Source organism: Channa argus, chromosome 5 (assembly GCF_033026475.1).
Source record: "Channa argus isolate prfri chromosome 5, Channa argus male v1.0, whole genome shotgun sequence".
Classification (NCBI taxonomy): domain Eukaryota; kingdom Metazoa; phylum Chordata; class Actinopteri; order Anabantiformes; family Channidae; genus Channa; species Channa argus.
Window position 1 is genome coordinate 17,920,266 of NC_090201.1, and position 24,651 is coordinate 17,944,916.

General features: G+C 38.6%; 2 protein-coding genes and 1 long non-coding RNA gene across 12 annotated transcripts in view; 1 reads left to right on the forward strand and 2 right to left on the reverse strand.

Moving 5' to 3' along the window:
* The window catches only part of pparg (peroxisome proliferator-activated receptor gamma), a 34,668-nt gene extending 21,761 nt beyond the window's left edge, over positions 1-12,907 (reverse strand). For 2 of the 9 annotated variants that reach the window (XM_067503973.1, XM_067503972.1), the window contains exon 1: positions 11,116-11,246. In XM_067503973.1, coding sequence (XP_067360074.1) covers positions 11,116-11,167 — 52 coding nt within the window. In that variant the 5' untranslated portion in view covers positions 11,168-11,246. Of the gene's footprint in view, positions 1-770; positions 857-11,037; positions 11,247-11,642; positions 11,967-12,887 lie in introns of those variants that run through there. The other 7 variants (XM_067503980.1, XM_067503976.1, XM_067503975.1 and 4 more) reach the window with 7 other exon arrangements.
* LOC137127262 (uncharacterized) lies at positions 11,856-15,370 on the forward strand. Its single transcript, XR_010914401.1, has 2 exons — positions 11,856-11,995; positions 14,840-15,370. It is a non-coding gene; the product is annotated as an uncharacterized lncRNA (long non-coding RNA).
* Positions 15,371-18,011: 2,641 nt separating this feature from the next.
* syn2b (synapsin IIb) overlaps positions 18,012-24,651 on the reverse strand; it is a 68,482-nt gene continuing 61,842 nt past the window's right edge. The window contains exons 10-13 of one of the 2 annotated variants that reach the window (XM_067504672.1): positions 24,438-24,614; positions 24,136-24,202; positions 20,367-21,222; positions 18,012-20,014 (exon numbers count right to left, since the gene is read on the reverse strand). In XM_067504672.1, the coding sequence (XP_067360773.1) occupies positions 19,861-20,014; positions 20,367-21,222; positions 24,136-24,202; positions 24,438-24,614 (1,254 nt within the window). In that variant the 3' untranslated portion in view covers positions 18,012-19,860. Of the gene's footprint in view, positions 20,015-20,366; positions 21,223-22,139; positions 24,203-24,437; positions 24,615-24,651 lie in introns of those variants that run through there. The other variant, XR_010914440.1, reaches the window with a different exon arrangement.

A 24,651-nucleotide genomic window follows, 5' to 3' on the forward strand; every position in this document is an offset into this window, starting at 1 on the left:
TCGTGTCTGGAAACCCACTTGCTTGGTACGTACTGAACTTACTCATAAGACTTCAAAGCTTGAAACAATGGGAGGTACAAAAACCACAATCTCTGTCTATTTGGCACATCTCTGAGTAAGATGGCACTCACATGACATCACTTTGATTTCTATTAGATTTTTCATTTAACTTTTGTATTTCCACCTCCAAATCTGGGAAAGTGGAGCACTGATAAACATCAGGTCAAACTGAGGTCAGGTACACACAAATATGTACACACTATTATGAGTTTTTAAACAGTAGAAAATAATTTTAATTCTATAATATATAAAGTTTACTTCTAACTTAAACCTTTGTTTATTTCAGAGAGCACATGCTTTGTGTATTATACAAAAACAGGCACAAGACCACCAAAAAAAAAAAAATAGAAAAAAATAAAAATGCTACCAAATATCACAATATTACTCTGGTACACAAATCCAAGCAAGCCTACAAATGGATAAACTGTGTAAGGGAAGGATTACTGCCCATGAAACAAAACTGGTCCTACAGTATCCTGCTGATAAGCAGTGATGTCTGCTCTCAAGTGACCAAAAGTGGAACTTAACTAACCACACAGTGATTACATGAGCAAACGCATTCATTTGAGTTATTTGACTGTCTAAAGTAGAAGTAGACCTTTGCATAAATTATAGCTATACACAACTCATGCATTGATTCAACATGATGAACTGAACCAATACACACACACACACACACGCACACACAGGGTACAGGACAGTCCACTCACCCTGTTTCTCCTAGTTCAGTTTAGAGCGTGTTCAATGTCAGCTCCCTGACCAGCGACTAAGTGACAGTGGCAGTGACAGAAGAAGAGATTGTGTGTTTTTGTGTTTGTGTGGTCATGCTTTTCCTCAGGAAGTGATGACCGATAGAAAGGGAACTACATACACACACACACACACACATTTTCTCTCTCTGACGGAGTCTGGGCTCAGCAGAAGTTCAGACAGCTAACTATCATGTGGCCTGTGTATGCGTGTAGGAATATATGTGTGTGTGTGTGTGTGTGTGTTTCTTTAATTCTTTTTTAATGTGTGCATGTCTCTTTTTAATTCTTTGTTTCTTCCTGTGTATGCATGCCCATGTGCTTAAACATGCTTTTTTTATATATATGTTCCCTTGCATTTGTGTGCTACTCACTGTGTGTGTATGTGTGTGTGTGTGTGAGGTGGTAGACATCAGATGCAGATGATTTCCTGTTGCTTCACTCTGACAGGCGACCTCATCATGCCTCTCTAGTTGCACTTCTCTCCCTTCGCACAGTCACTCTGTGACAGCAGTGACACACTCACTTATGCCTCCTTATACAATATCAACCCAATACAGGCGTGCTTATTGTGTAATTTTAAAATTTTATAAAAGGTATCTCAATGCTTACTTGCAGATTTCAGTTTCTAACCAAAAGATGATTATCACTGATAAACCAGAGCCAATATGTTTCTGTCTGTCTTGAGGTGAACAGAGCAGCAGAAACCTCAAATCTTTTTTTCATTCAAACGTGGAATAAATAGTAAAGCACATCACTACATACAGAATTATAGGCTATAAAATTGTATTTAAATATTGTACCTCACTTAGTTTTTAGTAAATATCCAGGAACTGTATGATCTATGTTTGCTAACATTCTACTGTTTTAATTGTACATGTTGTATGTTTTACATATGTAAGGGGTAACTGAATATATCGCTCAGGTACAACATTTTGCTAACACTGACTGTAACATTTACTGTAATACTGATAAATGGGCACTATAATTTTCTAATAAAAATAAATGTACAGTATGTTAACTGCAACCTCCTATAGATCTATTTGTTTGAATGTTTGTTTAAAATACACAGTAATCCATGTACACATTTTCAGACCAAAAGAGAACTTCTTCATATTGACAGCGACAATAAATAATGTATGATTTCATTTGCAGTTGCATGCAAGGTATGTTACCGTACAGGGATGCAGAAAACCTAAAGCGAAACTATTGTAACAAAAGTGGTCCCGAACAATGAAATTAAACAATGTTGAACGATCTGAGACAGAAAGGTTGAGCCATGAACTGGGGGGGCAAGGGGGGGTAGTTGCCTATCCCTTTTGTAGGGGTTTCTACGTCCCCCAAAAGACACACACACCCCTAACCAGCTCCACCCTAATTGTTCAGTTCCTAAAGTTGTAGACAAATCTTCTTTTCCTTTTGGCTGTTCCCCCTCAGGGGTCACCACAGTGAATCATGAGCCTCCATCTAACCCTATCCTCTGTGTCCTCTTCTCTCACACCAACTAACTTCATGTAAACAAATATATCTATATGTTCTTCAAATCACTGAATACATAAAACAATGAATACAATTAAAAGTTAGACATGTATAGAGTCATTTGCATACTCAGAGACACTTTCCAAACCCTTCTGAAATTACACCTTGTCATTCTATCTTGAAAAATCTCTTGCCATCCCTTTGCTACCCCATGTAAACATTTCTACCTTTTACTTTTACTACCCCATTTCTTTACCACAACCACCCCCTGGGACAATATCCTTCAAACGATGCAGGGGCATATCTAAGAAGAGGAAGGACAGTTCAGTTCAGTTCTTTGAAAAAATAAACATTTGAGTGTATTTGGTTGAGGTGACTGGTTACATTACAGCTGTGGTATTATCATTTGCAGCTGATGATGTAGCCATGCATATAAAATTACTTTATAATTGGGGCTCATTTCAAGCTCACACAAGGTGTCTGCCCACACTGTGACAGATCTAACACTGCGTTTAACAGTTTGAAAAAACTACAGAGCTGTGTTGAAGATATAAACCTCAGGTGCAAGTTGAAACTGCATCTTAACCTCAGGTGCGTGAAAAAACTGTGAAAATGACTCATCACATCAAGCGTTTTTAGACAGAGAGACCAGCTTTGTGTTTCTGTTCAGCAGTCATGCATTCTGGATAGGTTGTGTGCTGAAAGTAATCAGGCACCAAAGAGAATCATCAATTTAAAAATAATATAAGTCAGATTTTAATATTCAACAAAACACCCTGTGGATAATGTGCCTGTTCAGTGCTGATTACTGCTTTTAAGTAAGTCAGATCGATGCTTGCCTCTGTACTAATACATCAGTTCTGATGTGCCCAAAACTGAGCTTCACCAAATGAGCTACACTCTAATCATATGTTCACACTAAAAGATGCATAAATAGTAGCGGGCCTTGTGGTTGATGGCTGCTTGTTGTTGGTCCACTAACTGCTGTCGTCAAGGGGCTGAATTGCATTTTCTGCTGAGCAAGAAGAAATGTGGAACAAGACCACTGGAGATTGGGTGAAGCTGGGGATGGACTGAAGGACTACGACTAACCACATGTACGGTCTGTTCCTGCTGTCATAGCTACTTTGCTTCGGTCTTGACAAAAGAACAACTCAATTAGGGCAATTGGTAGACTACAATCACACGTCATGTAATCATGTATCAAATGAACTAATACACTCTTGTATTAAGTCTATGTATTAAGTATGGATTTCACACTAGTTTGTTGTTTGTTTGTCTGTTTAGGGCAGTGTTATCTTTACAATTCCCCCTACTTGCACATGGAATGTTAATATCAGAACAATCCAACAAAAATTAGGACTGGACAAAAATTAAAATTATATGACGACACAGAGCTGACCTAGCCTGGAAGAGCTGATCCATCACACCTGTCTGGTTGCAGAAATCTTTATTTAATCAGTCAAATCATATCTATAATACGTTCAACAATTGTAATGTGTGTCACTGTCTTAAGGTGAACCTGACAGCAGTAATAATATAAGAACCAAATATTTAGCTACAACATACTCACATAGCTGCAACTACTAATTTAGCTTTTCAAGTATGTTTGCCAGTGCTTTGATCATTGTCTATTATCCATTGTGAATCTAAGAGAACTGGGCTTGCCAGATTCAAACATACAAATGCTCTTACACACACACACACACACACACACACACACATACACACACACACACACACACACACACACACAGATGTTCAGGATGTGTTCTACATCACTGTCAGAATCATAATATGACTGGGACATGGGGTGGGCGTCGTATAACAGGATGACAGTGTGTCTGATCTCAGCTGAACAGAGCTCTCTGTAATAACCTTAAGTACATTTTTATGCAAAATAGGCACACATTAAAGGACACATACACACACTCAGACAAACATTCACTAACACACACATGCAATATACTGCAACAAGAGAGAGACTAACAGAGAGACAGAAGCCATATATATTTATAAATATGTGTGTATATCGCCATCATATACTGCTATCTGAGAATTTGCAGTTTTCACAGAAATCTAAGGACATGAACCTTTCCCTAATTCCTTTAAATAGTTATGAGTTAATGGCTGATGACTCCCGTGAGCATCAAGAGCTTCCTCACTGGATATGGGGAGAGAATAATGCATGCTGTCAAGGCCTAAAAAACACACACACACACACACACACACACACACACACATATGCTTCATGCTGTCACACTGAAAGGCGTTTTATAAGAACACGTGTGTGCACAACATAAACAAAGCATATTTCAGGGCACTCCTTTCATTTAAAAGAAAAGAACACTCAAGTCAAAAACACACCTCTGAGACTAAGAAATGTTGGATTGAATAAGGGCCAAAAGGGTTGTGAAGGGTGGAGAAAAATGAGTAGGATGAGTAAAGAAAGCGGACGCTGAAATAAACAAGTTTCTGTCATTTATGATGATGTCACATAGGTCAATGATAATCAACCAATCCTGCAGTTTTTGGTTAGATCCCCGGATCCATTGGTCACATGTTGAAGTGTCTTGAGCAAGATAATGAACCCCAACTTAGTTGCTCCCAGTGAGTGTTGGCCAGCTGCATAGCAGCTCCCCCATGGGTTTGTGAGTGTGTATGTGATTGTGAATGGGTGAATGAGAAGCAATGTAAAGCGCTTTGAGAACCAAGAGGCAGAAAAGCGCTATATAAGTGGACACCATTTAACTTTACGTGAGTGTGATCTCATCTGTGGGAGTTGTCTGAGAAATCACAGTGTCACAAGCTTAAAACCCAACTTATGTTTTGACAAAGACAGGTAGTGAGAGGAGGGCAACATGGTAGAGGGAGGGGTACATGGAAGAGGGAGAGGTACAATGAGGGAAGGGTCATGCCCTGTTCCTCGAAGTGGAGAGGAAAAGAAGGTAGTGTGATCCCTTTAACTGCTTTAGTTGGACAATAACAAAACAACATGTGACGTTGCTCTCATTCACAGAATGTACTGGAATATGTGTGCCAGGAAACATGTACATAGAAGACGTGGATCTAGAATTGTCTTTGAAAAAGGAAACTTCTAGGAAATGAGCAAAATAGGTGTCAGAGTTCGTTCAAGGATTGACCGTTTATTAACCCCCTAACCTCAATTGTGACTGTACAATCATACTGTATTTTACAATTGTTAAGATACAACAGAGCTTTCAAATGTTACCATGACAGGCTAACTAGCTTATTACTTTCATTGTTAATGTAGACTAATGTAGACTAAGCAGCCACTGAATTCATGTCATAATGAAATAAGTGCTGTTATATCTTCCACATGGATTATCAGATGATACAAATATAGATTTTTTTTTTCCTGTGACATGTAGTTTTCCGCTCACATTGCATCATGTTTTATCATGATGCAATTTGCTGTAGGTAGTTATAAAATGCGTATTTAATTATATCAGTGATAAATCTGCTCTTTGCCTGCCATGAATGATTGTGCCATGAATAACTAAGGGGGTGAAGTTTAGCAAACAGTCAGTTTGAAATGTAACTGCAACTACAGGAAGAGGTTTCCACACAAAGGGAAACCTACTGACTTTGTTCCCCTTTGTATTTCCATGATGCTTAGTATTTAATCACTATTAGCCAATTTTAAATTGAGGGGGTGGATTCATCATGCTTCATCGCAGCAAAAAGTGCACTGGTGATGTCTCAAGCAGTGCCACATGCTGTGATACCATAGAGAACCTTGTGCACATAAAATCTGAGTCAGTCTTAAATTCCCAATAGAGACCAAGGTTTTGACCTGAAGAGCTGCTGTTTGCTCCCACATCTTTCTAAAAGGAAAAATAGGACAAAGGTTGCTGGATATCCCGATCTCTGTTGAATAATATCTATGTTAAAGTGCATTGGCAAGAAAATGCCTCTTTTTAGTTTATTCGCAAACTAGTGTAAGAGGATGCATTGCTCAAATGTATAGGTCTTAGGGTATCTTAACTTATTAGCTGGTATATAGGAGCATTACATATTTTTAAACACATTTTTGTAAACTCTAATAAAACATTCTTTTTACAATTGTTTTGTCCTTTCGGCTTATCCTCTAAGTTAAGGATCGCCAAATTATCATTCTTTAACGATTATTAGACCGCATGTTGATTTAGCACATTTTCCTGATGCAACCCTCCCCTATTTCTCCCGGGCTTGGGACCGGCATTGTGCAACCTGGGATGGAAATGGGCTGCTCGGGGTTCAGCGTCTTGGTGGTTGGTGGGCAGCCACTCTACCAACTCAGCCACTGGCAGCCGTTGTTAACTCTAATAGGATATCGATGACTTTTGAAACTCTGGTTTTGTTTTGTACAATTGGTGATTATTTTAAAATACAAATGTTCTTACTGGAGTTTATTCTGAAATCTGAGGAACACTGTGACATTGCTAAAACTAAGTCAGACAGGACAACAAACAAGTGGTACAGAAATATGTATGTGTAAGTACAGCTGATCTAACCTGCAACAGACAGATGGTCTGTAAACAGTGATTGGTATTTACCATGGAGTCAGGGTATTCATTTTACAGCTTTATTTTCTCCCAAAATGACATCTAAGCTAGAGATATTTTAAATACCTGTCCATCAGACTGCTTGTGCTCTTTGACTCTTCACTTCTTATTAGTAATATTTCCAGTTCTGCTTTTTACTTTCTGAGTTATTAAGGTAAGTAGCTGATTGATTAAAAAAAAGTGTTTTCTGCTGCTGCAATTACTTACAAAAAGACATGTTGATGCTACATAATAAGTTTTTACAAATATTTTTAACAAAAACACTAAACATTTTTGAGGGAGGCTCATCCTTCTAACCAGTCAGATAATTTCAATAATTTCATTACTAGCTTTTGCAGCAAGCTTCCATCCAGCCAAACATCCATCCATTATCTGTAACCAGTCCATCTCAGGCCCAACACAGAAAGACACACACAGACAGACCATTCACACTTACACCCACAGACAATCTTAGAGTCGACAATAAACCTAACATGCATGTCTTTGGACTTGGGAAGGAAACCAGAGTACCCAGAGGAAGCAACAAGCTTATGTATTGCTATTTATCGTAAGGGCTATGCAAAGCATGGTGGAGGGCAACAGCAGACAGCATCTTAACTATACGGGGGCTGCAACCAATTTCTGCAGCCCAACTCAACCTCTACGCTATACTGCTTGTTGTGGCATTTTACAATGCTGTAAAGTCTTTACCGACAAAGACAGCAGAAAACGGAAATCGGTATCTTGACATTATTTCTTCACAGCACCCAAACGTGTTAGACAGGAAAACACCATCGTTATGAGAAAGTTCAATTTTTGGGGTGTGAAAAATGTCACTTAATATAAGTGTGAATGGGAGGAGATTCTCTAGAAATTGACATGTTTTCACATTTATGCACATAGATGGGGCATGTAGAGGCATCATGTTTAGTGTGTTTAATGTGTTCCTTATCAACCAGACATAGATGGCATTGAATAAAAAGTGTAAAGAGAACTGAAAACTCGCTATGATGCTGTTCCTGAACATGAGTTACTTCTCAGATCGCGGGTCTTTATGTGTCTGAAGTATTTCTCTCCACACCATCTTGTCATCATTGAAAGATAGATAATAAACAGATCAACAGGTGTAGTGGTTACAACTTATTTACTTTGTAACATGATCTCTGGACACTGCTGGCAAGGTGTAACAAGAAAAAACACATGGCGCAAACTTTAATTTTAAATCAAACAACATAAAAATGTTTGCCGAGAAAACTACAAAATAGCTAGAGTAAAATATTAAGAGGGTGTCAAAATTTTGATCATTCCTGTTGAACTGTGCAGCTGCTGCACCTAACTACAGTACAACAGTGCAAAAGTAATCACAGCGAAAAGATTCTGTTGAAAATATTTTACTAATCTAAGCCCTGGTTCTCAGTAATTCAAATAAAATTTGTACAGGAATTGGACCCAGGTCTCTTTTTGTAGAGTTCAGAAGAGAGAATATTAGCGTTCAACACACTGCGATAGAGGCAAACAATTAGTGGAGCTGAACCTTTCATCTGCAAATTTGGTGCCAAATTTGGTGCAACTTAAATGCTGCTATAAATATTTAAATTGTAAAACTGTTGGCTCTGAAGTTAAAATCACATACATTTTAATAAAACATTGATAACGTTAAAGCTATGTCAGTTGATAAAAAGAAATCAAAGATGCCCTTTTTTAAAACCTTCAGAGTATCAATAAGAATGATGACTTATAGTAAACAAACCAGGATGTCAGCGGTGTAGAGGCTAAAGTGGTTAACTATCTGTGGGCTGAAACAGTGTGTCACTCTCTTTCTATATTCGTAGTCATACAGCTACAAATGCACAGTTAAACATCTTCCTTCCTTTCATGCAGTGATTAGGTTTAGCTCTTGGAGGTTTGATGTATAACTACCTTCAACCACTGCAAAAAAACTGCTTAAAAGGCTGACCTCTATTTTAAAATAAGATTCCCAAAAAAACTAAGACAAATCATGATGTAAATTATTTTTTTAAAGCCTTAATTATGTCTTTACTCATACAAAACTTTGTGTGGAAGTATGAATGCCATGTCAAGGACAACCAAAACATACCATGGTATCTACAGACACTCCTTTCATTTATGACAACAGAGCCAAAGTCCAAATTTGTCTCAGTTATTCACACAAACATTCACACAGACATACATACACACCTCTATTTAGGAATTATATAACTAGATAAGGACAATTTCTCTTACTGGCACTTTATCAACATAGGCAGTCAAATGTAAGTAACTAAAGCAGAGAACCCAATTTTGGCAGTACACTTGTTTTTCTGCAACTGGCAGGTTCCATTCCTATGTAACATTCTACATTTCGTATGAAGATACAAAACTCAAATCTCTATCAAAAAACAGATCCTTGAGAGACACAAATGCAGACCGATCAGCCCCATTAATATTGGTTTTAATGTTGTAATAGACGGGGTAAGCATGGGCACTCTGTGCCAATGGAGCCTCATTCACATCAAGCTGTGATGCACTGGGTGTTCTGACTCCAGTTGGTCATAATTATTTTTTCCCCGATCTACCACAACATTAAACCCACCATGTCCTGTAAATGTTGTGGCTGACGGATGTATACCAAACAATTATGTTGCCATATCATCACCAAATGACCATGACTGACAAATCCTTGCAGTAAAATGTTAAAGGGATACAGTATTATGACATATAAGTCAAGAAAGGTCCAGTTAAAAAGAGATATGACCTTTAATAACTTCTTCAAAATAGAAATTATTTCAAAACCACAAGCGCATCATACATATGTTGTCCTTTAAAAAAAGCCATGTTACATCAATGATAACATTTTAACTTTTAATGAACCTTAAAAATATGACCAGTCAGATCGGTTTGACAGTTACTAAGATGTTAGCAATGTTACAAATTATCTGTAAAAAAATCCTACATTTTCAACCTTTAAGGACGTGTGAAACTATTGATTTGTTCTTTGTTGAGTTATTTCCTTTTTCTGCCATTACATTATTTTTAACAATTTGGTTGGTTTTTGCAGGGGAGCTGGTCATTGCTGTTAAAAGGCAAAACTTTCCCTACATTGTTTATCTGACGTATGGGTGTAATTGTCAATATTTTAAGTTGTTTTTCAAAAAATTTTATTTTTACAGAGCAGTCGATTTCCACTGACTTTATTATCCCTATCAGTATTACATGACATCACAGTGACTTTATGAAAGACCACAAAGATTTCGATGATACATATTTAACTCATGTACTACCAGCAACATATAGGCTACATTATATACAGTAAGTGGCAACTATTTTCCATTTGCTGCAGATTGATTTACTATCTAATAAGCCACAGTTGGTTTTATAGCGTCAAATGACTATTAAAATAAACTCACAGCTTTTGAAGTACCTTGACACGGATGATCTATAATGAAAATATTTGACTATTGTGTGATTATGTAGCTCTGTTGACATTTACAACTGCATCACAACAATGACTTCAATCTAACTGAAAAAACAAAAAACAAAAAAATAAACAAATAAATAAACATATTGGCAAGGATGATCTATCTCACACAAATAGGCAAAAAGTAAAATTACTGAAAAATAAAAGTTCTGCAAAGTAAAAGCACTTAATTCAACAAGTGTCAAAGAATGATAAACTTGGTTGAATTATTTAAATAAACCTATACACGTCCTGAGTAAAAATACCTTACATCACTTGAAATATGTAAAACATTGGGTTTATAATTGCCCAATGAGTTATCAGAGTACAGATTGACTGGGATTATACAAAGTGATGAATAAACACACTAAACTCACTGTTAATAAACAACTAAACTGACTGTTGGCGATGACAAACTGATGATTCCCTTTTCCAACTTCCATTGTTATACCTTAGTAGAAATATTAGGCCATTTAACAGTTCACAGCAGCAGCCACAGACTGACACAGCAAACCTCAGCAGAAAATCAGTGTTGGCCCCTCAGCTTGTGTCCACATTATTGCTGAGTCACAACCAAGATTTTCCAGTCAGTTTTAAAAACAAACCGCATGAATAAACCTGAACACTGAAATATCGACTAATTCCTTGCACGACAAACACAAGGGCAACACGTGAAAGAAGCAGTGATAGAGCATAGACAATATACAAGTATTTATTTATTTATTTTTAATTCAAGCAAACTGACCGCTCTGATGGAGTTAATCGTGAAAGCTGCTCCTCATTAAAAAGCCGGAGGGATTGAGAAATGCTCTTTAATACTCACCTGGGAGGTTGTGAGCACTTTGATGGTTAAAATCACTGCCTGGTGTTTGCATGTCAGATTCACACTCACGCTGTGGCCCGCAGACACACTATGGACCAATACCTGTCTGTGTGCCAGTTGTCAGTCCTATGACCGCACCCCCCCCACCCACCACCACACACACACACACACCTCCACCATCACCACCCCCTTCTGTCACACTGTGGATCCACCTTAACAAGATTTTACATTTGGCACTTTTTCGCTTCTAATAACCCTGAAAAATGGGGCAGCGATAGATAATTGATTTGTCTGATATCAACCTTTTTACAATCTTTACGAGATAAAACTATCGTAATTGTTCAATACTGGTGGCTGATTTTGTAATATCACTTTACAAGCGTATTGTTGACCACCCGGTAGTTAAAACGCGAGGCGCCTTGACAGGTTTAAAGAGCTTTTTAAGGCGCTTTTCGGCGCTGAAACAAGCAGCGAGTAGCCACACAACACTCCGCAGAGCACAGCGAAGCGAGCGGAAGGTGACTGACCTGAACAGCGAGTTGAAACGCAGAGCAGACACGAGTCCACTTGCAGTTTTTTCCGAGGCGGATCGTCTTGGTGGGTTGTGAAACGGTGGCGTCTCGTCGTTTCCAGCGGGGTGCCAAAGTGCCAAAGCAGTCACCTCTGTCCGCCAGCGAGCTTTCTGGTCATGCTGCTGCTGCTGCCGCTGCTGTCGTTGCTGCGTTCGGTGTCCGCCTGCCTCTCTCTCCTCCCTCCTCTCAAGACAACAGCCCGGGATCCAGAGGACACACGCAGGGGCATCAAATTACCCCGAACACCTTTCTTTTTAGCTCCTGTTTTAAGAATTCTCTCTGTAGCGTGCGCTGTGTTGGAAGAACAGGTAACCGCTTGTCAAATTGTTTGTTGCCTTGCCATTGTTTTTTTTAGGTGGAGCAAAAGTGTTCGGCTGAATGAAACGCTTGACATTTGTGGTGACAGATGTAGTTATGCGTTAGCAGTTAGGCTAACGCATAACTACAAACTAGCTGTCTGGGCTTTGGACTTACAACGCAGACGGCTGATAAAGTTACGTGTCTCTTGTCTTTTCAAATGAGGTTGCGAGGGTAGCTTAGCATAAATGCTGCAAACAGGACAAGACATCATCCTCACCTTGTCTAGCAATACCACGGGTCACTTAAAGCTGTCCTCACCGCAGACTTCACAATTTTACCAAAGTGTGAAAATCTCATACTTTTATGGCAATAATGCGCCCGTTGGGAGCGGTTGCCAGGCAACCATGGCAGGCTTTGCAAAGAATTGCTTCCTGCAAATATATAGCCACTCTAATTGTTATTTTAACATGAATGTCGGATATTTCAATGATTAAACACGTTTTGCACGATTTTGCACATTAGTACCTTTGGACAAAACCAGCAGAGCTGTCCTGTTTCCTGTCTATGCTAAGTTAACCATACTCTGGGCTTGGCTAGAGAACAGACTTTCAGCATTCAAAAATGCGTCCATGTAAAAGTACAAAATGTAATGTAATAGTAATCAGTGACTACTATAGATAATAAAGGTGGAGTTAACTTTATTTTTATATAACATATAACAATGTATATTTTATGATCGTAGCTTGTTTATGAAGCTGTTAAATGGATGTAGTAGAATAGAAGTACAATGTGGCATAAATCGGTGTACTCAGTAAAGTACAACTAGGCCTCAGTGTCAATTTCTGTAAGCACAGTAACCTATTTGAATAAGTGTAGGCTATTTACAGAGTCAGAACTTACCAGCTCTGTCAAATGCATCTATGTTGTCTATCTGAAAAGAAGTACACTTCCCAGAATGCTGAGCTTTTTCTTTAAGACATAATCACCTGCCAATGATTGATAGCTTGTTTTCTAGGCTGACTGTAGGGCCACCCCCTCTGGACTAATAATGAGTAATTTGATCATTACATCACTTATCTGGTATCAGTTATCTTTACACACATGCTTTTCTTATAAAGCTAGTAAGTGAGTGGGAAATATAGATATAGACAATCTGACATGTTTTGCAGTTAAATCAACAAACTTTCTAGTCACTGAAGTCCTATGCGCACTGGTAACTGTTTAGTCCATGACCACCTATTCATAATTTCATTCATTTACTTAATGAAGAATGAAATTTGTAAATCAAAAGACTTTGATTCTACTATTTATAAATTAAAATAGTATATTATTAAGTGTAAAAAGCTTGGACAAAAGCCAGTTACCTGGACACTGCTACTCTATAGACTTTGCTCTAGACCTGAGGACCTTAGACTAACCTCAACCTAAACCTCACAGTATTTAAACCCTAAACTAGACACCAAATACTACAGACAATTTCAGTTACATTAGGTACAGGCACCCTTTTTTGAAGATCACAAATACAAAGATTCATATATATATAAATACACACACACATATATACACTAAATATTTAGTCAAAAATGTGTCATTATTTGAGCCCTGCTGGTGAAAAGTTCTGCAAACTTGTTAGCAGTGGGTATAAACTTCCGGGGCTCACAGACATGCAACAAGCAGCAAAGCAGGCTGGTGTTTGCATAAACAAAAAAACTTCATACCACGAAGAAATGACTACTCAGGGTATTTTTTTTGTTTTTTGTGTGTGTGTGTGTCACTTCACCAGATTCTGCCTTTCTGACTTGCTTTTATGCTGACATTTATTTTGTAGCTCAATTGGTAGATCAGTAGAACACAAATCACGGGGTCAGTGATTCATGCTGAAGTGTGCCTGGACAAGACACTGAGCTCCACACTTGTTGCTACAGGCTTATAAGTCCCTTTGGATAAAAGTGTCTTGTAATTGTAAATGGCACTTCATGGCTGGGTATGGAGGTTAAGCTACTTAATTGCATTTCACTTTGAATCTCTGTATGTCAACATTTGTATTCATTGTTTTTCAGGAAATTATTTAATATTGTCTTCACTACAGAAAACAACTCTGTCATCAGGTTGATGATATTGTGGCCTTTGATTGGTTACTGGCAGTGAATGTGTCACTTTGATTGGTACAAACAAATATTAAATTATCTTTCACAGGAACACAGATTTTCAAATGTTTTTCAACTAATGCTAGCATTACAAGTTTAACATAGTTAAATCAACATATCCTCAGAATCCCACAAATATCAAATGCAATATAAAACAAAATTTTCGAACAAGCTGTGAAGTGATCAGATACTTGACAGTAGTTAGACTTTCCAACCTCTTTTAAAAGCTTTAAAACAAAAAAAGACACAAAACCCTGCTGTTAGCTGTTAGAAGGTTGCCAGGACGGGTGATCACTGTTTAAAAAGTAAAAAAAAAAAAAAAATAGGTGTAATTCAGCTGTGCAGCAGCCAGTTCTATTTCAGCTTCCTTTGATCTGTCATAACTCAATACTGTGAACTAAGACAGCTGGCACACTTTGCTTATTTACAGACCTACACACACATTCTCTCACTCTGTCTCACATGTATAACGGTCCTCCCCACGCAGGATTTCTTTGTGCTGAACTAAAAAAAAAATTACGCCCTTGAGAGTTTTGCTGTCACAAACAAACTGAAGCAATAATTTCTGATTGTTTATACAGTTGAGTCCCCGCGGACTCTACTAACTGAAAATGTTCATCATCTAAGTGCTTGTGTCTCTTTACAAGAGTTTCCTACACTGTTACAACACAGTGATTATTATAAAGTGAAGATGGCATGTTTCAGGCTGAAGAGGGGAGCAAGCTGTTCAGTAATAAAGTGTGCTGAAACCTTTGAAACCAGCATGAGAGATGGTGCTCTGCATCCGGAAGTGGGCCATGATGGCTTGATTTCTTCTCCATCCTCCAATCTACTGGGTGGTATGAAAACTAAAAATATGATGTATGATGTTTAATAAGTGTTATGATTGGTCATTTCTCCTTATGTATATACTCCCTCATCCTCAGTTCTGCTCCAGCAGGTTGGGATGAGCACCAAGACAAACAGGCTTTGGCTTGTATAGGCTTGCTTTGGTGCGTTAGCCGCCCACGTACATGTCCCTATGAGCAGTGTGATGGAGAAGTTCCCACAGATCTCCACTGACTCTCCGTCCCATGGATGAAGAACCAAGAGCAGAGCATGTTTCCTGTGTCTCCACTGTACATATTGTGTGCAAAATGTGTGTTTGGGCGTATCTGTACTGTATGTATGCGCGTGTGTCACATAATCTGTAAGGTGTTATATGTTATAAGATCAAAATATTTTCTTAAAACGTTAGTTGTTTTTGTTAGTCTGTTCAACACTACACATACACAAACACACACACTGGATTGTATTTCCATACTTGTTTGAACATACATTACGTGTTCCTCAACCCTAACACTAACTTAAGCCTTATTCTATCCCTAACCCTTAAACCAAGTGTTAACCCCTTAAACTTCCCTTTAAACTTGTTAGGACTGGAAAAATGTCCTTACTACCTCATTTTGCTAAAAGCTTTAAAAAAATGTTTTTTCCTTAACCAGGTAACAAATACAAGTACATACACACACGCAGTTTGCCGTTTTTAAAATAAAGTTCTTAACATGTCAATAGTGTGCTATATACTCAGGATGTGACAGCCCCACCCCTTTTTTAAATGTGTCAAAAGTGTGACAATAAAGGCATAGGTATAAAAAAGATGTGACAGAGTTTGACAAGAAGAATGAAAAGAACGTGTAACTCTGAGGAGAAAACTATTGTTGTTTTGTGCAAAGAAAACTCAGCTATTGTTCTTGAATCGTGATTACAGAGCTTTATGAAAGTGCGTTGAAATCCATAAAGAGGGGCAGTGTGTGACGAGAATATAAGGGATGATCTGCAGTATACAAAGGACAAAAATAAATTAACACCAGTTTTTATAATCATCGCTTTGTCACTATATTAATAGGGCTAAATGAGGTGTTCTTAGATAACACTTTACAGATGAGAAATATGCTTGTGTACAGTATTTTCAAATGTATATAGTGCCATCCGCTGGCGCAGCACAGGTACTTCGAACTTTTCTTTTACAGTCATCACAGAAAGTGTAATTCTGAATATTTGACATGGATTCATAGCCCATTGAAAATGGCTTGTTGTGGTATGCTACTTCCTACTTAATGTAAAGTCACTTTCAAAATCGCATTTAATGACAGTATACAAACTCCATTTCAAGACAAAGCTGAGACCTGTTGCTGGCATCAAACTCAAAAGCAGCAAATAATAAATAACAAAAAACAACAAAAATAAAAAACATGTCAGTTTCAGCATGTCACATATTGTTTCTTACTATTTACAATAAATCAAAAATGTTTTAAATAATCCAGAAATCATTGCATTTTGATTTATTTAGCTTTTACACAATGTCACAACACTTCTGGAGATGGGGTTTGTAGTACATCAATTACTGATCTCTTCCAAATCTGCCGTAACATTGTAAGAGATGATTTCAAAGCACCATGTAGGAAGGCCACTCTAAAAAAATGTCAACATTTTGCTGAATATAAAAAAGTTGCCAAATATAAGATCTGATGATTTCATCAGGAGCACAGTTCATGCTTTTCAGCAAATATTAAACCCAGTTTGTCGCTCTAAACGGCAGCAGGAAATTGTGCTGAATCAGCCCTAACTTGCAGTTTTTAAACACAGTTAGGGCTGATGATCAGTTTCCATTACATAGCTCAACATCAGCAGTTCACCTCAGAGGGGGATACAATCTGTACACCACATGACAGCTTCCAATTTTAGACTTGTGGTTTAGAAAAAGGAAAAACACTTACCCATGGAAACTGTAGTGTAAAGTAAAAAGAAATTCATAGTTCCTTAAAGAGCTGCTAGAATAGAAGCTGAGACTGATACTGTATGCAATGTGTTTTACTGTTATTAATCACTTACAGGTGTAAACTAATCTAGTGTAAACGCAACTGATATGAAACAAATGTATAATCTCAGATTTCACACGTTTCATTTCAAACCCAGTCTGTGACTTACTGGATGAGTAATATTTAATTCATTGACAGTAGGCTACACAAATTCACTTATTTTCCCTTAATTGGACCCAAGCTAACATTTGGTCGAAATTTGGTATCCCTGGTTTAGTTTGGTACTTTGTTTGCACTGAAAGATACGGACACTGATGGATCACTGACTAGAAAAGGCTGGTGTAAGATTACAATTGAAATGAAGGCATCACTGAAATTGAGATTTTGATGGAAGCACCCAACCATCCAGCAACATTAAAGCACACTGCTTGAGATCACTACAGGAAACTCACCTGTCTTTGATGACACCCTAATCACAGATGACATTTTTGCAATGTTGGTTATATTACCTGTGCTACTTACCTGATTTGTCTTCCTGGAGAACACTATCTTTTCCTTCTTTTTCTACCTCTTTTTCTTTTTCTTCTTCTTCTTTTTCTTCTTAACAGCAACTGGTATCCTTCTTGTTGCATTGCTGCCACCTTCTGAATTAAACCAATTATAATTATCTAATTATCTTTGCATTTCTTCAGTAGTTGGTGGAAAAAGGGTTTCCTCTTGAATCACATTCCTGTTGAATCTATTCCATGTTTGATTTGGAGTGGGGGGAGACTGTAAAATGTCTTTCTAGAATTATACTTTCCAGAATACAAAATGTTGTTATTGTTCATTGGTTTAGTTAGAAAACTATGCTACATAAAAAAAATAATCTGGCCAAAAACGTTAATGTGTAAAACAAACTCACCCACTAGTGGCCTAGTCCATGTAAATTAGTCAGTGGGAAAGCATTTAATGCAGGTTGGCTTTGCTGTTAAGTCACTGCTGTTCTGTTGCCCTCACTATCAAATGGCTAATATGAAAGGGCTAGTGCCCTTTACCCCAGTGAAAACAACATGAATCTCAATGAATCAGTGGGATGATGGAACCACATCTTTATTAATTTTTATCTGTACAGAGAAAAAAGCATTATCAGTCACCAGATCATGCAAAGCAGTATTGCATAACAAAATAAAAACACGATACAAAACATATACTTTACCATAAATATCGAGCCTCGAAAAATAAATAATATAATTAATATATTACAAAAAATAAATTCATTGAGATGACACACACACACACATACATACATACATACATACAAATACAATGTTATAGTTTACTTGCAACATATTACTGATGATGGAAAAGCAGACAGGTTGATATGCAGTTCTTCAGTATTAGAATTTTTTTGTTGTTGTTATACACTTAAACTTTCAGTAACTTAAATGAAAACAACAAATCAAAGTCAGTGTTTGATCAGCGCTTGTTCTAAGTTACCTTAAATTTAGCTCCACAAAATGAAGAGGCTAAATCACAAAACCAACACTTTACTATGGAATATTAATCCAAAACCCAGCTTCTGACTGCAGTAAAAAGAAACCTGGAAAGTCGCCACTGAAAGGAATCTTAAAGGGAATGTAGGAATAAGCTGTTAAACAGATACACAGGTCCTGTATGTATGATCATATTTATACTATAATAGGGTGACAGTGGTCAACAGTCATGTTGAGATGTTATTGCACTACTGTCTCAATGTCTTTTATGAGAATAATCAACAAATTACAATACTGTTGATAGATCTACACAGAGGTGAAACAGGAAATCACCAGCAACAACGACGGACATGAGTTACTATTTGAAATGCATTCATTTACTTTTCAGCATTTACTTATTATATAAGTCTGGTGCACCAGGAACAATCGCAAAGCCCCTACAGCTGCAATCAACTGTGCTTCAATAGTTAATTCAAACAAGAAGCAAACAAATGAATCTCGAGTTGTAATTGACCCCGGTCTGCACTGCTAACAAACAGAGCTGTGAATTGAAAACATGTTCACAATAAGGCTACAACATCTATAGAGCGAGAGAGAGAGAGAGAGAGAGAGAGAGAGAGAGGCAATGGAGGGCAAGTCTTAACACTGATAGAGCTCCCTTCTGCTCCAAAAGTCACACTGAACCACTTGAAGGAGCCATGCAGAACAACTGAACACAGATGAAAACACACATATTTCCAACTTCCTCGTGTGACAGTGAACTTCAAGGCTTTTAAATTCACCGGGGCAGCTGTGATGAGCCCAGTAGTCATTAGCCAAGGACCAGAGACAGTATGGCTGAATATACACTGGAACAAGTCATTTTTTCCTTGTACTCACATACTGACCAAAATGTATTTACTATGGGAGAAACCATCAAGTAGCAAATATCTAAGTTTTTCAAATGTATATAAATCCAGCCACTGAATGAAAGAGTTATGTCACTGACAAAATCTAATTAAAAAGTGCTAGTGGACCTTTATGCTTTTATTGGCTGTCTTCATTTCTAGTTATATATGTTTCTATTTATATACTGTAAATATACTATATGTACATTCCATCTGTGATCTTAAACATTATACTTTAATATGGTTTAGAAAGTATTCTTTAGGTGTCCTCTGGGAAAAATAAATATTTTACTATTCTATTCTATTGTACATTATTTCAATGACAGAACTCCTTCCAGTTACTCTGGCACCGCATTATTCACTGAACGTCCTACCCAGCAGGCCTCACTGCTACTTACACAGAGAAGCTAAGAGTGGAGGGGAAGAGGGACCAGAATGGAGGGAATACAGTACAATTAACACATAAAGTTTAATCTCAGACTGGTTCACATTTAATGTCAATCAAGTCATGACTGGCCAAAAATAAAAGAAAGGCCAGAATCAATAAAATGGTTCAACTGTGTTTAGTCAGAGAAGAGGCTGGCAAAAGACTTTCGGAGGTTGCGAATGGTCTCAGCCTTCGCCTCGTCTTGGCCATCGCCTCCGGAGCCTGAGACGCCGCGGAAGAAAGAGGAGTCGCTAAAGGCGTTGAAGGCATTGGTCAGAGACTGGGACTTACTGGGAGGGAAAAGGAGAGGGAAAATAGTGAAGGGGGTGAAGGGGTGGGGGGGTTGACGAGGGCAGAGAATGATGGGACAAAAGAGCAACAAGGGAAGGAAAAAGTGGATATGTGGATATGAATTAGTTAGTAAGGTGTGGGGATGATAGGGTGGCAGAGTGACGAGCAAAGACAGGCATAAATTTGTATAAGAGGTCGAGAAAGCCACAATATTTATACATCAATTCTTGAAAAACATTACAAACAAATAATAATTTACCATGTAGACCTGGTCACTTTTTAAAACAACTATTGTAAATAATGCAGATTTAAAATATCTTTTCAACAAAGTGTTGATGAAGTGGCTCTTACTTGAGCAGAGGATGGCTCTTTTGCTGAGACGCTGGCTGTTCTTCCACAGGGGGCTCGGTCTCAGCAGGGGCTGCTGCTGCTTCAGCTGAGACAGATTCAGGGTTTGGAGAAGGAGAGGCAGCTTTGGCATGTGGCTGGGCCTTAGCTGGAGATTGCATATTAGGTGGAGACTGGCTAGCTTTAGCTGGGGACTGAGCCTGTACTGGGGAAGGGGCTGAGGCAGTATCTGAGGCCTGAGCAAGGGGTGGGACTTGGGCAGCAGGCTGGGGTTTAGTTAAAGCTTTGGGCGGAGGTGGGGTTTGTGGCTTTGGCTGGATCTGTGGCTTTGAATTTCTGCGCACAGGTGGGATGGGCTTTACAGGTGGTGTAGGTTTTGGAGGCAACTCTTTGGGTTTGCCAGGAGCTGCAGATGGGGAGCCCTGAGGCTGGGGTTTGGGCTGCTCTGTGGTAGGAGCTGAGGGTGAGGGAAAGGCTGGAGCAGCTGCTGCTGCTGCCTTAGCTGGGGATGAGGGTGAAGCTTTTGCCAGGGCTGGGGTGGAAGCGGAATCTGGGGCTGGCTTTGTGACGGATGGGGCTCTCGTCATTGGCGGAGGCCTCGGCACCGGAGGTTTGGTTACCGAAGCAGCCTTCTGGACTGGGCTTGGCTTTGGAGCCTGAACTGATTTCTGAGCTGGAGCTGGAGCTGGAGCTGGAGCTGGAGCTGGAGCTGGAGCTGGAGCTGGAGCTGAAGCTGGAGCTGGAGCTGGAGCTGGAGCTGGAGCAGTTCTCTGGGCTTGGCCGGACTTTGGTACTGGTTCAGATCCTCTCTTAGCTGACTCTGATGATGGATCCACACTCTGTGATTTCACTGGTGCACCTAAAAGGTTGAAAGAAGAAAGAGAGATTATAGTTTCATACCTTCATAAAACATAAAGGAGCATATTGCAAGAGGAAAAGTGAAGGACATAAAAAATAAGCTTTGTTATTTCAAATGGAGCACCTGTTCTTTTAGAGCAGCAGTTAGAAAACCAGGCGTCCGTAGCACTTATCAGACCAAAGACCAAAGCAGAACATGACACAGATAATCAGGCTGAGTGTAGACATGCCCATTCACATACTGACCTCTCACATTCAAAATAACAAAAACAAGTCAAACCCTAACCAATTCATTTGTCAGTAAACAAACTGGGGCAAAGCAGGCTCTGAATGTTTAGAGTCATGACCAGCAGGGGGAGGCAGATCCACAAGTTAAAGAGATGGTGGTGACTCGCCTATCATGCCAAGTGTGAGTTGCTTTAATACACAGCAAATCGTGTGGCCCATAGGAGGCAGTGTGTTGATAAAAGGAGACAATGAGACGAAAGGAAAGAGCCAGAGATGAAGATGACAAAAGTAAACAACAAAATAAAAAATATATAAATACCTGGCTTCAACCAGCTCGCTGACTCAAACACAGGCAACAAAGCAACATCATGCAACCCCCCAAAAAAAGTGATTATACACGCGGAATAGGAAGTGACCAGACAGGGATGAGTTTCCAGTGGCTGATTTTTTCCCCTTGGATCCTGGAATATGGTTTGTATAATTATATGTCAAAGCTTCCTTGTTTAAAGACAGCTTGGAAAGTGCCCATGTATTTTTGCTAACTATATGCATATTACTGATCCGTTTGAATAGATTTGTGTGAATTATACAAATGAGCAAAATGAGCACTACAAATCAGAATCGTGAAAATTCATCCCAGACATTTCCAGAGTCACTGCTGTCAGGCAGCTAAATGGTCATGAGTCTTACGTTTTAGAGTTTTTCATAAAGCATCCCAATAGTTGCTTAGGACTCACGAACGACATAAAAATCAAAGAAAATACCATTTGTACAAACATAATTAGTGACAAAAAGGGTGACACAATAAAGATTTGCTTGGATCCAAGCCTTTAAAAACCCATTATGTAGTCTGCTCTGGGATTTTCTTATTTACACTTCATAATTACAATACATTTAATTTGTTTACTTAATTTTCACTTGAAAAACAGCTTTTTATGAGGTGACGGTTACGAAATGTGAATCAACAAACTTAAGTCTTTGCCCTGTGTTTGCCTCAAACCAAATCTCTCAGAAAAGATTAAAATTGAAAGACATCGTAATATTTGTAGCCAGATGAGGATAATTTTGTGGCGTTGATCCAAGCAAGTGAGGAATGATCATGCAGAGGGAAAAAAAACGATGCTTCTTTTCTTTGAACCTTTGCATAACTTATGTAACTAGATTTTGTTATTGCCAAGAAAAATATTTATTGTGTACCGTATAAAGCCAGTTTGTCTTGTCTCAGATATTATAACACAGAAAAACACGAGTTAATTTAAAAACATACAAAATACCAAGCAGTTGTTCATAAAACATTCACATGTTGCGAAAAGCAGGCCTTGTTTGTCTGACAGAAGAAAATTATATTATCATAATCTTATTTATACCAAAACAGGATTTAAAGGAGGATTCCCAAAGCAGGCACATCCACAGAAACCCAACTTAGCTGCACCAAAGTTCATTTGCACAAGATCACAAAGAGCAAGTTAAGACTTCATATTTCTTTCTATTTCAGAATGCATACAATATGAATAAGCTCAAAATCTCTCACTAAGCAACCGTTTGTTTCACAGTGTTAAATTACCATCTTTGAAAGGCAGCGTAGAACATTTTGAAGATTCAAATAAAATCCATGGCATCTAACACAGTAGGGATAAGTTCATCGCTAACAATTCCTGTAAAACACAGGATGCTGGCATTGCTAAAGCCACCAGTGTAAACGAAAATTACACCATCACATGGAGTACTGACATTCATGCAAAATGAAAAAACACTAAACATGCAAACAAACACTCACTGACAAACCACACTGATAATGGGTTTGCTAATTTATTGTGTATTGTATATGTTGTTTGAACACAGCGTTTAGTAGGCACGTTTAGTCCATCACAACACTAACACAAAAGCTACACGTTACACAGTACACTGTACATCTGCTTGTTAATTTAAGGGCAAGTCAAGTTTCCTCCCTCTGAAACCAGACCACTGCAGCGATCACTGTCAACATCTACTGAAGAAAGGACACCAGTGCAGAGGTTTGAGGCAATGATGGTGGACACAATTACAAGGAATACAGATAAGGATCCTAACAAAATGTCTTTTACTCCTAAAGGAACCTCATTTTCTTTCGTAGCGTTACTGTAGATTAAAGGATCGATAACACTCACGTCTGTACAGAGAGGCTACGGCCAAGAAACAGCTTAATGGTTTTAGAGATGCTGGTTGGTAGATTTTGTTTTGTTTGGATAGAGCCAGGCTACATGTACCCCCTCGCCTTTTTCCAGTTTTTGAATTGAGGTAAGTGGTGGCATCAATCTTCTCATCTAACTCTTGGCATGAGAGTGTAAAACAGTATTTTTACAAAATACTGTAAAAGTTTGTAATATTTTTTTTGGGGGGGGCTCTGTATTTATTACAGTTTGTTTTACTGTACAGAGCTCAGAGGACTAAAAACTACACCGTATTCATTCTGCAGATGCTTCTGGTTAACTATTACACACCTTTCTTAATAAGGGTTTGATGGCAGTACTTGACAGAGAAGGACTTAAACTTCACTAATATTTGATACTTCGTGTCAGTAAAATCTTTTAAGATGTCAGATTGAACTGTCCCACAACTGACTGGGTGTGACAGAGTGTGTCTTAAACTTGCTTTGGCCCCATAGCAACAGCACCTGTATTACAATGCATTAAAGTGTTTAGACAACCTTGAGGTTGAGGGCGCTGGCCTGAGGTCCTGTTTGGATCTGCCAGTCCTTCCTTAGATGCAGCACTCTGGGAGAGAGTGAGGGCAGATAAGAAAGAAAGAAAAACAAAATAAAGAAAGTGCAGAAAGAAATGCAAACACGAGTAAAGCATCAGCAATGAAATGTGAAGTGTGAAGAACAACAGCAAATAATTTCCTGTAGGTATTAACAGCTTATTTTTTTTCCAAGTAGTCTCTTGAAGGAACCAGGCTTTATTTAAACTGAGGTTATTTCTCACCATGCACGATGGAGTTCTAACACACCTGTTGGGGCTGCACAGTAGTTGGCTTCTGGCCTTGAGGGGAGCGAGCAGGTGACCGGGAAGCACTAGACGACCTGGCAGCCAGTGCTTGACTCATCTTAGTGATCACCACCTCTGAGATGAGCTGGCGGTCTTCTGCCTGGTGATCACCAATCAACTGCATAGATGAACCCACAACCTGGAAACAGGGGACATGACAGATTAAAGACGAAGCG